This window comes from Hyla sarda, chromosome 1 (genome assembly GCF_029499605.1).
Source record: "Hyla sarda isolate aHylSar1 chromosome 1, aHylSar1.hap1, whole genome shotgun sequence".
In the NCBI taxonomy this organism is placed as follows: domain Eukaryota; kingdom Metazoa; phylum Chordata; class Amphibia; order Anura; family Hylidae; genus Hyla; species Hyla sarda.
In genome coordinates this window covers 118684646-118700439 of record NC_079189.1, presented here as the reverse complement: position 1 = coordinate 118700439, position 15794 = coordinate 118684646, and the positions used below count along the sequence as shown (strand labels likewise).

The window sequence follows — 15794 nt, the reverse complement described above, 5'->3', positions numbered from 1 at the left end:
AAATCTGGGGCATCTATACACCGTCTAGTGTAAGTTTGTAATGTCTAGTCTAAGCTCAGTCCAACCACTAGTGGGCCTAAAGGGGTATTCTGCTGCCCCAGCATTCAGAACATCACGGCCACACACCCTCGTGACGTCACACCACCCCACCTCAATGCAAGTCTATGGAAGGGGGGCGTGACGTATAGGGGATAAGATGTCTAGGGGAGGGGAACCCCTTTAACCCCTTAAGGATGGACCCATTTTTTACCTTAATGACCAGGCTCTTTTTTTTTTATTTGACATGTGTCTCTTTAAATGGTAATAACTTTTGAATGCTTTTTCTGAGCGGAGCGATTCTGAGATTGTTCTTTTGCAATATAATGTACTTCATAATATAAGTGGTGTGTTTTTGTTGACACATGCAGCATTTTTTGTGAAAAGCTCCAAAATATGGTGTTTTTATTTTATTTTTTATGGTGTTGACTGTGCAGTAAAAGTGATGTTATATTTATACTGTGGCTCAGTACGATTACGGCAATACCCATTTTATATAGCTTTTTATGTTCTTTTTCCTTTTCTGAGCAAAATCTGTTTCCCTTTTTTGTGTTATCATTTTCCAACAGCCGTAATTTTTTTTTTTCATCTGACGCCATTTAGTGGGGGCTTATTTTTTGAGGGACAAGCTGTAATTTTTATTGGTATCATTTTTGCGATACATGCTACCTTTTGATCTTTTTTATTCCAATATTTGTACCAAAATTGGCAAATTTGGCGCATTTTTGTTGTTGTTGTTTTTACGGCATTCACCGTGCAGAATAATTTACATTATAGCTTAATAGTACAGATCATTACGGACGTGGCAATACATAGTATGTATAGGATTTTTTTTTTTTTATATGATAATACAGGGCTTTTATTGAGAAATGGGCATTTATTTTATTTTTTTATACTTCATACTTTTAATGTATAACCTTTTATTATTTTATTTTTTACTTTTTACAGGTTATACTATGCTGCAATACATTTGTACTGCAGCACAGTATAACCTGATGAGCTGCACACACTACAGCCTGTGCGATCCAGCCTGTGGCTATATATCACAGGCTTCCGTAGCTGGCAAACAAGAGACTATCAGCTGGCTTCCTGCTGCCATAGCAACCAACGGTGACCCACGATCCTATTGCGGCGGCGCCGTTGGTGAACAGGGGGAGCACCCTCCTCCTGTCAACACCATAGATACCGTGATAAGGATTGATCACAGCATCTATGGGGTGAATGCTGCCAGGACTGGCGTGGTCACGGCCCTGCCACCGATCCCCTGAGGAAGTCGCTTGTGGCGGAACGCATGGGGTTCCTGTGGCCCCGGTACTGCTCTACCATCTAGATCACTGGCTCCCATTTGGTTTGTCATGCTTGCATATGGGATGTCTTTATTTTATCTTTATTCTTGGCTAGATTGTGTTCAAACTGGTTCTGCATAATGATCTTGCACATACCATAGCCTTGAATATTATTGTATATATCGCTTTACACATTGGTATAGTATAAGGTGCCCATCATTTTCACATATTTATTGAATACTTTGTGTATTGTGCCATATGTATGCAGCATAGTAATTGGGATAATTTTGTATGACTAATTATTAGATTGCAGGACAGGGTCATATTTCGGGAGTCGGGGTTCATGGCCCTGCCCTGAGACAGTGTTGTGGCTCTTAATGAGCATTTTAAATGTTTAGAATTGTATATGTGACCATCAAGCATGTTGTTTTTTGATATTCAATAAAATCATGTGATATAATTGTTAATACAGTGGTGTGCACTTTATATTCAGTGGTTGCTTTTCTTGGAGATCTCCTGAGCTGCGCATAGCATAGCAGGAGATCAGCAGGACATATGCATACGTCCCAGTGCTCGAATATGCCAGGTGCTGGGATGTTTGCATACATCCTGTAGCGGGAAGGGGTTAAAAACGTGTATGAAACACATAGTAAACGTCAGATTGTTTTACATAGTGTAACTAATCACAGCACCAGATAGTGATTAAAATCTTCACAGATTTACCATTTGTTTGTGTTTCTTTATTATGCAAATAGACAGCAAGTGCCCACAGTAGAGGACAATCGCCTAAAGTGCCCAGCATTTTAATGTTGTACATAACACAACACAGAAGCTGCCCATCAAATGCAGGAGGGGGAGACAAGCAGCTCTAGGAGATTAAAGTGCTGGGCATTTGAGGCCATAGTCCCTGCCCTGTGGGCACTTGCCCACACAGCAGTAGTGAAGCTAATTGATTCTAGTGACAAACTGAAGTTGGATCAGACACATCTAGAAATTGTTATTCCTGCTCCAGGAAGCAAGTTTTAGTTTTAAATGGGGGATACAAAGGCAATGTCGGCATCCTGGAAAGCATAAATGAGAAAAAAAAATCTGCTACAATAGTCATTGACTCGGGCCCATTGAAAGGCCGAAAGGTGGACAGCCTCCCATATGAATATTTTTCCAAGGTGGCATGATAACTGGGACAATGTGTACCAGAAACATAGAAAAGTACTGTGTCAGGGTTTTCATAGATTGTAAATGTTAATAGAGAACTCACTGAGTAGTATGGGCTGTTAGGTGAAGCTTGATTCGCTCTATTTTGCAGGCTTCTATATCTTCTTGCGGTATCTTTGGATTTCCAAAAAATTACTTTTGGGATATCCAAAAATAGTGTTATTTTAATTTGGGCAGACTAGATGGGCCAAATGGTTCTTATCTGCCGACACATTCTATGTTTCTATTTGCATTGGTGAAAAAAGCTAATTTATTAATCCTAATGATGTTTAAATTCATAGATGAAATACTGTATGCAAAGAATGATAAAACTCAAAACTCTGAACATCACATATGCCATGTTTCACTTACAGTCTGCAAGAGGAGTTTATTCAGGGACATCAGGTCCGTAGGGTTTTCTCTTTCAACAAAGAGAGTTTATTTTCAATATAGATTAAATTTAGAAAAACAAGCACATTTATCAATAATTGTCTTGGCAGGATCATTTTTGGGGTTTGTCTGAGCAGCGGAGTACCCCTTTAATATGGGAAGAGTAGAATAGGGATTGATAGACGAATTGGGGTGAATCATGTGGATAATAAAAATAATCTTTAATTTGGGAAAAAGCCCACAATTTATATGGTATTTGGAGAGACAGGCATGTATTATTACAAAGTGTAGTGAATGGTGGGAGGCATATGTACCACAGAGGGAGCTAATATTGGGACCTTAAAGACAGAGAAATCAGTTTTTGTTTGTCCTATTTTTTGTTGTCCTGTGAGAGGCCTCGCAGTGATTGGTCTAAGGAATGACCTGAGATAGGAAGAGTGGAAGTCATAAGGATTGACAGACAAAGTTGGGGTGGATAGTGTGGTGGATAATAATAATCATATAATCTATACTTAGTAAGAAGCCTACAATCTATATGAAATATAAAGAGACCGAATAGGTACATTCTGCTAATTGTATCCAGGCAATCAACAGTTTGTGTTGGCAACAGGAATATAAATAAGCCTGTATGAACCAGAAACAGATATAAAATGCAAAGTTATGCTAAGGATAATAATTTAGAGAGAAACAGTGATATCTTAAAAAATCATGTACTGGCGAAAATCAATGTAGAGTTTTTTCTAGGGCTCCACCCTGTTCATTAGCTATTGGTGCCATTATACCAATATACTAATTAGATGGTAGACTTCCAACTGGGAAGTCACCACTGCTCATTTTTCAACTGGGAGATCCTCAGGTTAATGTCCCATTGAGAGCAGTGATGACCACCCCCTTAAATTACAAGATAATGATAGTGGGGGCCTTAAAAAAAATTAAGGCAAATAAAATAAGAGAAATAAAGCAATGGATCCAAACAGATGATGATACATGTTTTCTGAAGAATAAAATGGAGAGGAGATATCTGTGACTAGATCTAACTGAGTATAGTTGAAGTTAAAGTTATAAGGCACACAGTGGGGATCGAAAGTTTGGGCACCCCAGGTAAAAATTTGTATTACTGTGCATAAAGAAGCCAAGGAAAGATGGAAAAATCTCCAAAAGGCATCAAATTACAGATTATACATTCTTATTATATGCCAACAAAAGTTAGATTTTATTTCCATCATTTACACTTTCAAAATAACAGAAAACAAAAAAATGGTGTCTGCAAAAGTTTGGGCACCCTGCAGAGTTAATATCTTGTACCCCTTTGGCAAGTATCACAGCTTGTAAATGCTTTTTGTAGCCAGCCAAGAGGCTTTCAATTCTTGTTTGAGGTATATTTGCCCATTCATCCAGTCTTCCAGTTCTTTGAGATTTCTGGGCTGTCTGTCACGCACTGCTCTTTTAAGGGCTATCCATAGATTTTCAATTTTGTTGAGATCAGGAGATTGTGAAGGCAATGGCAAAACCTTCAGTTTACGCCTCTTGATGTAATCCCCCATGGATTTCGAGGTGTGTTTAGGATCATTATCCATTTGTAGAAGCCATCCTCTCTTTAACTTCAGCTTTTTTACAGATGGCATCAAGTTAGCATCCAAAATTTGCTGAAATTTTATTGAATCAATTTTTCCTTCTACTCATGAGATGTTCCCTGTGCCACTGGCTGCAATACAACCCCAAAGCATGATTGATCCACCCGTATGCTTAACAGTTGGACAGAGGTTATTTTCATTAAATTCTGTTCCCCTTCTTCTCCAAACGTACCTTTGCTCATTCTGGACAAAAAGTAAAATTTTAACCTCATCGATCCACAGAACATCCGGCTTGTCTATATGTTCATTTGCAAAGTTCAAAAGTTGATTTTTGTGGTGAGGACGTAGAAGAGGTTTTCCATATTTGTATGTCTTTATAGTGGAATAGTGTAACAACTCCAGTGCCTGCCAGATCTTTCAGGAGGGATTGTGCAGTCAAACGTGGGTTTTGAATCGTTTTTCTCACAATCATGCGAGCTGTACTGTCTGATATTTTTCTTGGTCTTCCAGATCTTGCTTTAACTTCCACTGTTCCTGATGACTGCCATTTCTTAATTACATTTCGAAAAGAGGATATTGACATCTGAAAACGTTTTGCTATCTTCTTATAGCCTTCTCCAGCTTTGTGAGCATCAACTATTTTCAGTTTCAGATTTCTAGACAACCGCTTAGAAGAACCCATGGTGCTGATTGTTGGGGCAAGGTCAGATGAGTCTGGGCATTTAAAACCTTTGAGATTGACATCACCTGGTCTTCCCAGATGATGATTGAGAACAATCCTTGACACTGGCAGGTCTCAGCTTTGCATGCTATAAATTCTGCAGGGTGCCCAAACTTTTGCAGATGCCATTTTTTTTGTTTTCTGTTATTTTGAAAGTGCAAATGATGGAAATAAAATCTAACTTTTGTTGACATATAAGAATGTCTAATGTGTAATTTGATGCCTTTCTGCACATTAATAAAAATTTTTACCTGGGGTGCCCAAACTTTTGATCCCCACTGTAGGTCTCTTTTAAAAGGATATCAATGTCCTGTCTCAGTCAGTGATTGGCGGAGCTGTAAGCTAGAAGCAGTCTGGAAATCAGTTGTTCCTAAAGTATATGGGCACATATAGCATAACTGCTAGGTAGAAAGATCAACCTGGCTGCTTCGTTTCTGGTGGACTGGACTGGAGAAGGTATGTTTCATAGTGAGTTACTGTGATCAAAGAGAGAAATTAACGGGGATGGATAGCTGTCTTAGCAGTGCCAGTGGTAAGGTAGTGAGGGGGATGTGGAGAAGTAGCTTCTTCTTGAGTCAGAAATTCAAATCAGGAAAAATAATTGTACCTTTACTGAAAGGCCAAATGGTATCAATTTTACAGACATTTCTCACTAGGTAAAAGTAAAGTGAATCTGCTTTCTAGTCTGCAGGAAATATGTTAAAGAGCATGAGCACCTGAGTAGATTAATATAAAGTATTGTGGAAAAGGGTTTGGTATGACTTGGAATTTATAAAATTTAATATCCCTGCTGATCCTAGGCTTATAGGTTCACAGCTTTTACTAAATGAGCGAAAGTATAGTCATAGCTGTCTATCACTAAGTAGGACCACCTACTGGACTACTGGACTCCTAAATACAGAATGAACAGATTTGAGACTTTTTATTCATCCAACTATACCAATTCATGTTTACACACATATATACTGCAAATATAGAGAAGTATGCATGTTACAGTGCAGCTTTCTCAATTGTATATGCTGCTAGAAGAGCAACAACACCCACTTTCCATCCCAGGAATTCTTGTCTACTACTTCCATAATGGGGTTGACTGAAGGGACTCAGCAGTGATGGCAGTAACTATGGTACAGGACAGTTTGGGCCAGGGACTGAGAACAGAGGTCAGTAGCAGATGCCTCACTGCACATGTAATAACCCTTCCCTGATAAAAGAGCTCTATTTCATCTTGATGTCAAGAACTTTATTATATTATTATTGTGTTAAAAAACAAATGGTCTATGCAATTTAACATGTCTATTGCCCCTTCTGGTAAGTAAGTACAAACAGTTGTGACTAGACTAGAAATTTGGTCTCTACAAATCAGGCTGAGAAGACCAGGAACTTGCAAAAGGACTAGACTCCTAAAAGAGGTAACCCACCAAACACCAGCCACAGCAATGTCCCTCCTTAGCTGGTGATTGATGGAGCAGTCTGTCAGTCACGAGACAAGTTAGTTTTAGAAGGTGTGGGAGGACTCCAATCTCTGTTATGGAGATCATGGAAGGAGAGGGGTTCCCAGCAGTCTTACCCCTTGCAATCAGACACTTATTCCCTATCCTTTGGTTAAGGTATAAGTTTTATTCCCCATACAACCCCTTTCAGTGACTTGTAACATGGTGTTATTACAGTTTTTTTTTTTCCCCTAAAAGGGACATATTTCTGTCCATGGGCTGTATATGTGATTGGCCATATATGTGTTGGCCATATATGTGATTGAAAACAAGCTACAGTGTCTGACACAGCCCATAGGCAGAAGTGGCACAATTTTAGAAAGACAACAACCTATTTTGTTTTAATCTCATGCAACTACATCTATGTTCAATATCATAGAAATGATTCTTTGTGTCTGTGGGAATGCCAAAGTTTTGCTGCTATCCCATTGTGGACCAGTCAGATAGTGACCCCGGTCGGTAAATTTTTGCCCCGTATGTGGTTTTGTGACTGGACCTAAAACCATGGTACACTACGGTTTTAGGTCCGGTCACAAAACAGGATACGGGGCAAAAATGAGCCGACCAGAGTCACTATCTGACTTTGGTCGGTTAATTCAAAAGAATGAAATGCGGGCTGGAATCAGGTCCCTGTATTAGACAGTGGTGTGAACGCACCCTTGAGAGGTACATGCACAGTTTCAGTGCAAAAAATCACATACAGTAATATCACTCCACAGTAATAATAACCAAAGTAATAGCTATATACATACAAGCATAGGTTTATAAAACATTCATCTATTACTTACATGAACTATGTATGTATTACACTTCTTTACATATATTTGTTACATATGACTCACATGGTAAAGATGTCAAGTGTGTCCCCAGCAGTTCTTGCCATTTCAAAATAGGTCTGCAGAATGTTGACAGTGCCTGATAGAGCCTCGTGACCACAGCCACAGAACAGTGCAACCCCGGCATAGAGCAAGATAGTAGCGATCAATGATGCATATGGAATTCCCCCAAGGCATTTTATGCAGCATTCGAAGCAACCTTTCAACAAAACAAAGAGATACAAGGTGAAGTTGACATTAATAAAAATGTAAATCTAACAGTACAAAAAAGCGTGATCATCAGAGAAGAAAGCATGTTTCATTGATCTTACTATTTACTTACAATATTTTACTTGTACAATGCATATACATTTAACATTAGAAATTATATCTATCTATCTATATATCTATATCTATACATATATATATATATATATATATATATATATATATATGATGTAGTCTTTCCTTGATTTTCTTTTGACTTAGTGTCCTATAGTAAGAGGCACAAGATTACTTAGACTCCAATGTTAAAAGATAAAACACCTGTGACACCTAATGTCTCCAAAACATGCCATCCGTCAGCCACTTGTCACCCATGTTTGTAAAATATTTACATTTGCAGTTATGGCCGTAAATGTTGGCACCCCTGAAATTTTTCTAGAAAATGAAGTATTTCTCACAGAAAAGGATTGCAATAAGACATGTTTTGCTATACTCATGTTTATTCCATTTGTGTGAATTGGAACTAAACCAAAAAAGAGTGGAAAAAAAGCAAATTGGACATAATGTCACACCAAACTCCAAAAATGGGCTGGACAAAATTATTGCCACCATTTTAAAATTGTGGAAAAAGAAGATTGTTTCAAGCATATGATGCTCCTTTAAACTCACCTGGGCCAAGTAACAGGTGTGGGCAATATAAAAATCACATCTGAAAGCAGATAAAAAGGAGAGATGTTCACTTAGTCTTTGCATTATGTGTCTGTGTGGGCCACACTAAGCATGGACAACAGAAAGAGAAGAAGAGAACTGTATGAGTACCTGTACCTGTACCTTGTTAGACGGGATTGTGTGGAGGGGGGGTTCATGGCCCCTCTCCCATGTTGTGCACTCTGGTTTATAGAGTTTTTAAATGATTTTAGCCTTGCTCTTTTTTCATGTTATGACATAATTTAATAAAGTATACACATTTTTCATAATTGGTGTGCGCTTTTTTGCAGTGGTTACTAGTGGTGGCTTAGATTGTGTTTTTCAATCACTGACTAGCAGCACCCATAGGATTCTTATGAATAGGTTGAGCCCTCCTCTATACATCTTTTTCAGAGAACTGTATGAGGACTTGAGAACTAAAATTGTGGAAAAATATCAACAATCTCAAGTTTACAAGTCCATCTCCAGTAATCTAGATTTGCCTTTGTCCACAGTGCAAAACATTATCAAGAAGTTTGCAACCCATGGCACTGTAGCTAATCTCCCTGTGCGTGGACGGAAGAGAAAAATTGATGAACGGTGTCAACGCAGGATAGTCCGGATGGTGGATAAGCAGCCCCAAACAAGTTCCAAAGATATTCAAGCTGTCCTGCAGGCTCAGGGAGCATCAGTGTCAGCACGAACTATCCGTTGACATTTAAATGAAATGAAATGCTATGGCAGGAGACCCAGGAGGACCCCACTTCTGACACAGAGACATAAAAGCAAGACTACATTTTGCCAAAATGAACTTGAGTAAGCCAAAAATACTTCTGGGAAAACGTCTTGTGAACAGATGAGACCAAGATAGAGCTTTTGGTAAAGCACATCATTCTACTGTTTACCGAAAACAGAATGAGGCCTACAAAGAAAAGAGCCTACAGTGAAATATGGTGGAGGTTCAGTGATGTTTTGGGGTTGTTTTGCTGCCTCTGGCACTGGGTGCCTGTCACGATGCCGGCTGGCAGGTAGTGGATCCTCTGTGCCAGAGAGGGATTGGCGTGGACCGTGCTAGTGGATCGGTTCTAAGTCACTACTGGTTTTCACCAGAGCCCGCCGCAAAGCGGGATGGTCTTGCTGCGGCGGTAGTGACCAGGTCGTATCCACTAGCAACGGCTCAACCTCTCTGGCTGCTGTAGATAGGCGCGGTACAAGGGAGTAGACAGAAGCAAGGTCGGACGTAGCAGAAGGTCGGGGCAGGCAGCAAGGATCGTAGTCAGGGGCAACGGCAGGAGGTCTGGAACACAGGCTAGGAACACACAAGGAAACGCTTTCACTGGCACGATGGCAACAAGATCCGGCGAGGGAGTGAAGGGGAAGTGAGGTGATATAGGGAAGTGCACAGGTGATAACACTAATTGGAACCACTGCGCCAATCAGCGGCGCAGTGGCCCTTTAAATCGCAAAGACCCGGCGCGCGCGCGCCCTAGGGAGCGGGGCCGCGCGCGCCGGGACAGGACTGACGGAGAGCGAGTCAGGTACGGGAGCCGGGGTGCGCATCGCGAGCGGGCGCTACCCGCATCGCGAATCGCATCCCGGCTGGAGGCGGTATCGCAGCGCCCCGGGTCAGTGGAACTGACCGGAGCGCTGCAGTGAGGAGAGTGTAGCGAGCGCTCCGGGGAGGAGCGGGGACCAAGAGCGCTCGGCGTAACAGTACCCCCCCCCTTGGGTCTCCCCCTCTTCTTGGAGCCTGAGAACCTGAGGACCAGACTTTTGTCCAGGATATTGTCCTCAGGTTCCCAGGACCTCTCTTCTGGACCACAACCCTCCCAATCCACTAAAAAGAAGGTTTTCCCTCTGACCTTTTTTGATGCTAAAATCTCTTTGACGGAGAAGATGTCCGAGGAGCCGGAGACAGGAGTGGGAGGAACAGATTTGGGAGAGAAACGGTTAATGATAAGTGGTTTAAGAAGAGAAACGTGAAAGGCATTAGGAATACGAAGAGAAGGAGGAAGAAGAAGTTTGTAAGAGACAGGATTAATCTGGCGCAAAATTTTGAAAGGACCAAGATAGCGTGGTCCCAACTTATAGCTAGGGACACGGAAGCGGACATATTTAGCGGAGAGCCATACCTTGTCTCCAGGGGAAAAAATGGGAGGAGCTCTTCTTTTCTTATCCGCGAATTTCTTCATGCGTGAAGAAGCCTGTAAGAGAGAATTTTGGGTCTCTCTCCATATGATGGAAAGATCACGAGAAATTTCATCCACAGCGGGCAGACCAGAGGGCAAGGGGGTAGGGAGGGGAGGAAGAGGGTGACGGCCGTACACCACGAAAAATGGGGATTTGGAGGAAGATTCAGAGACTCTGAAATTATACGAGAATTCGGCCCAAGGTAGAAGATCTGCCCAGTCATCCTGGCGGGAGGAAACAAAATGTCGTAAATAATCACCCAAGACCTGGTTAATTCTTTCTACTTGTCCATTGGATTGAGGATGGTATGCAGAAGAAAAATTTAATTTAATCTTGAGTTGTTTACAGAGAGCCCTCCAGAATTTAGACACGAATTGGACGCCTCTATCCGAGACGATCTGCGTAGGCAACCCGTGAAGACGAAAAATGTGTACAAAAAATTGTTTAGCCAACTGAGGCGCTGAAGGAAGACCAGGAAGAGGGATGAAATGTGCCATTTTGGAGAATCGATCAACGACCACCCAAATAACAGTGTTGCCATGGGATGGGGGTAAGTCAGTAATAAAATCCATACCAATCAGAGACCAAGGCTGTTCGGGGACAGGCAGAGGATGAAGAAAACCAGCGGGCTTCTGGCGAGGAGTCTTATCCCGGGCACAGATAGTGCAGGCTCGCACAAAGTCCACCACATCAGTCTCTAGAGTCGGCCACCAATAGAAGCGAGAGATGAGTTGCACAGATTTCTTGATGCCCGCATGACCTGCGAGATGGGAGGAGTGACCCCATTTGAGGATTCCGAGGCGTTGGCGTGGAGAAACAAAGGTCTTTCCTGGAGGAGTTTGCCTGATGGAGGCTGGAGAAGTGGAAATCAGGCAGTCAGGAGGAATGATGTGTTGAGGAGAGAGTTCAACTTCAGAAGCATCTGAGGAACGAGAGAGAGCATCGGCCCTAATGTTCTTATCGGCAGGCCGAAAGTGAATTTCAAAATTAAATCGGGCAAAGAACAGAGACCACCTGGCCTGACGAGGATTCAGCCGTTGGGCAGACTGGAGGTAGGAGAGGTTCTTGTGATCGGTGTAAATAATAACTGGAAATCTTGATCCCTCCAGCAGATGCCTCCATTCCTCAAGTGCTAATTTAATGGCTAGAAGCTCTCGATCCCCGATGGAGTAGTTCCTCTCCGCCGGAGAGAAGGTCCTAGAAAAAAAACCACAAGTAACAGCATGCCCGGAAGAGTTTTTTTGTAGAAGGACAGCTCCAGCTCCCACTGAGGAGGCATCAACCTCCAATAGGAAGGGTTTAGATGGGTCAGGTCTGGAGAGCACGGGAGCCGAAGAAAAGGCAGACTTGAGCCGTTTAAAGGCGTCTTCCGCTTGAGGAGGCCAAGACTTGGGATCGGCATTTTTTTTGGTTAAAGCCACAATAGGAGCCACAACGGTAGAAAAATGTGGAATAAATTGCCTGTAATAATTGGCGAACCCCAAAAAACGTTGGATGGCACGGAGTCCGGAGGGGCGTGGCCAATCTAAGACGGCAGAGAGTTTGTCTGGATCCATTTGTAGTCCCTGGCCAGAGACCAAGTATCCTAGGAAAGGAAGAGATTGGCATTCAAACAGACATTTCTCTATTTTGGCATAGAGTTGATTGTCACGAAGTCTCTGAAGAACCATACGGACATGCTGGCGGTGTTCTTCTAGATTGGCAGAAAAAATCAGGATATCGTCCAGATATACAACAACACAGGAGTATAGGAGATCACGAAAAATTTCATTAACAAAGTCTTGGAAGACGGCAGGGGCGTTGCACAGGCCAAAGGGCATGACCAGATACTCAAAGTGTCCATCTCTGGTGTTAAATGCCGTTTTCCATTCATCCCCCTCTCTGATGCGGATGAGATTATAAGCACCTCTTAAGTCCAGTTTGGTAAAAATGTGGGCACCTTGGAGGCGATCAAAGAGTTCAGAGATGAGGGGTAGAGGGTAGCGGTTCTTAACCGTGATTTTATTAAGACCGCGGTAGTCAATGCAAGGACGTAGAGAGCCATCTTTTTTGGACACAAAGAAAAATCCGGCTCCGGCAGGAGAGGAGGATTTACGGATAAAGCCCTTTTTTAAATTTTCCTGGACGTATTCAGACATGGCAAGAGTCTCTGGGACGGACAGAGGATAGATTCTGCCCCGGGGTGGAGTAGTGCCCGGGAGGAGGTCAATAGGACAATCATAAGGCCTGTGAGGAGGTAGAGTCTCAGCTTGTTTTTTGCAAAAAACGTCCGCAAAGTCCATATAGGCCTTAGGGAGACCGGTTACAGGAGGAACCACAGAGTCACGGCAAGGGTTACTGGGAACCGGTTTTAGGCAGTCCTTGGAACAAGAGGGCCCCCAACTCCTGATCTCCCCAGTGGACCAATCCAGGGTTGGGGAATGGAGTTGAAGCCAGGGAAGTCCAAGGAGAATTTCAGAAGTGCAATTGGGGAGGACCAAAAGTTCAATCCTCTCGTGATGAGATCCGATGCACATTAGAAGGGGCTCCGTGCGGAAACGTATGGTACAGTCCAATCTTTCATTGTTTACACAATTGATGTAGAGGGGTCTGGCGAGACTGGTCACCGGGATGTTGAACCTGTTGACGAGAGAGGCCAAAATAAAATTTCCTGCCGATCCGGAGTCCAAGAAGGCCACAGCAGAGAAGGAGAAGGCAGAGGCAGACATCCGCACAGGCACAGTAAGACGTGGAGAAGCAGAGTAGACATCAAGGACTGTCTCACCTTTGTGCGGAGTCAGCGTACGTCTTTCCAGGCGGGGAGGACGGATAGGACAATCCTTCAGGAAGTGTTCGGTACTAGCACAGTACAGGCAGAGATTCTCCATGCGGCGTCGTGTCCTCTCTTGAGGTGTGAGGCGAGACCGGTCGACCTGCATAGCCTCCACGGCGGGAGGCACAGGAACAGATTGCAGGGGACCAGAGGAGAGAGGAGCCGGGGAGAAGAAACGCCTCGTGCGAACAGAGTCCATATCCTGGCGGAGCTCCTGACGCCTTTCGGAAAAACGCATGTCAATGCGAGTGGCTAGGTGAATGAGTTCATGTAGATTAGCAGGGATTTCTCGTGCGGCCAGAACATCTTTAATGTTGCTGGATAGGCCTTTTTTAAAGGTCGCGCAGAGTGCCTCATTATTCCAGGATAATTCTGAAGCAAGAGTACGGAATTGTACGGCATACTCGCCAACGGAAGAATTACCCTGGACCAGGTTCAACAGGGCAGTCTCAGCAGAAGAGGCTCGGGCAGGTTCCTCAAAGACACTTCGAATTTCCGAGAAGAAGGAGTGTACAGAGGCAGTGACGGGGTCATTGCGGTCCCAGAGCGGTGTGGCCCAAGACAGGGCTTTTCCAGACAGAAGGCTGACTACGAAAGCCACCTTAGACCTTTCAGTGGGGAACTGGTCCGACATCATCTCCAAGTGCAATGAACATTGGGAAAGAAAGCCACGGCAAAACTTAGAGTCCCCATCAAATTTATCCGGCAAGGATAGTCGTAGTCCAGAAGCGGCCACTCGCTGCGGAGGAGGTGCAGGAGCTGGCGGAGGAGATGATTGCTGGAGCTGTGGTAGTAACTGTTGTAGCATAACAGTCAGTTGAGACAGCTGTTGGCCTTGTTGCGCTATCTGTTGTGACTGCTGGGCGACCACCGTGGTGAGGTCAGCGACAACTGGCAGAGGAACTTCAGCGGGATCCATGGCCGGATCTACTGTCACGATGCCGGCTGGCAGGTAGTGGATCCTCTGTGCCAGAGAGGGATTGGCGTGGACCGTGCTAGTGGATCGGTTCTAAGTCACTACTGGTTTTCACCAGAGCCCGCCGCAAAGCGGGATGGTCTTGCTGCGGCGGTAGTGACCAGGTCGTATCCACTAGCAACGGCTCAACCTCTCTGGCTGCTGAAGATAGGCGCGGTACAAGGGAGTAGACAGAAGCAAGGTCGGACGTAGCAGAAGGTCGGGGCAGGCAGCAAGGATCGTAGTCAGGGGCAACGGCAGGAGGTCTGGAACACAGGCTAGGAACACACAAGGAAACGCTTTCACTGGCACGATGGCAACAAGATCCGGCGAGGGAGTGAAGGGGAAGTGAGGTGATATAGGGAAGTGCACAGGTGATAACACTAATTGGAACCACTGCGCCAATCAGCGGCGCAGTGGCCCTTTAAATCGCAAAGACCCGGCGCGCGCGCGCCCTAGGGAGCGGGGCCGCGCGCGCCGGGACAGGACTGACGGAGAGCGAGTCAGGTACGGGAGCCGGGGTGCGCATCGCGAGCGGGCGCTACCCGCATCGCGAATCGCATCCCGGCTGGAGGCGGTATCGCAGCGCCCCGGGTCAGTGGAACTGACCGGAGCGCTGCAGTGAGGAGAGTGTAGCGAGCGCTCCGGGGAGGAGCGGGGACCCGGAGCGCTCGGCGTAACAGTGCCTTGGATGTGTGCAAGGTATCATGAAATCTGAGGATTACCAACAGATTTTGGGTCGCACTGTACAGCCCAGTGTCAGAAAGCTGGGTTTGCCTCTGAAATCTTGGGTCTTCCAACAGGACAATGACCCCAAACATACATCAAAAAGCACCCAGATATGGATGGCAAAAAAGCGCTGGAGAGTTCTGAAGTAGCCAGCAATGAGTCCAGATCTAAATCCAATTGAACACCTGTGGAGATATCCATTGAGAGACATGGAGCAGTTTGCAAAGAAAGAGTGGTCCGACATTCCGGCTGAGAGGTGTAAGAAGCTTATTGATGATTATAGGAAGCAACTGATTTCAGTTATTTTTTCCAAAGGGTGTGCAACCAAATATTAAGTTAAGGGTGCCAATAATTTTGTCCAGCCCATTATTGGAGTTTGGTGTGCCATTGTGTCCAATTTGCTGTTTTTTCTCCCTTTTTTGGTTTTGTTCAAATACACACAAAGGGAATAAACATGGGTATAGAAAAACATGTGTTACTGCAATCCTTTTCTGTGAGAAATATTTTCTAGAAATATTTCAGAGGTCCCAACATTTACGGCCATGACTGTAGCATATACATAGTTAATTAGTTTGAAAAAGAATGAGGTCCATAAGTTCTAAATCACAATTCCAAAATGTAGGTCCAGAGGAAGTCAAGGATCCTTAAAGGGACACTCTGGTGGAAAACTTTTTTTTTTTTTTTTAAATC

At 43.9% G+C, this 15794-nt stretch overlaps 1 protein-coding gene across 1 annotated transcript in view; it reads right to left on the bottom strand.

Annotated features, from left to right (window-relative positions):
- Window positions 1–15794, bottom strand: part of GPM6A (glycoprotein M6A) — a 182711-nt gene that overhangs the window by 47168 nt on the left and 119749 nt on the right. The window contains exon 2 of the mRNA XM_056560682.1: window positions 7534–7726. Within this exon, the coding sequence (XP_056416657.1) occupies window positions 7534–7726 (193 nt within the window). The remainder of the gene's footprint in view (window positions 1–7533; window positions 7727–15794) is intronic.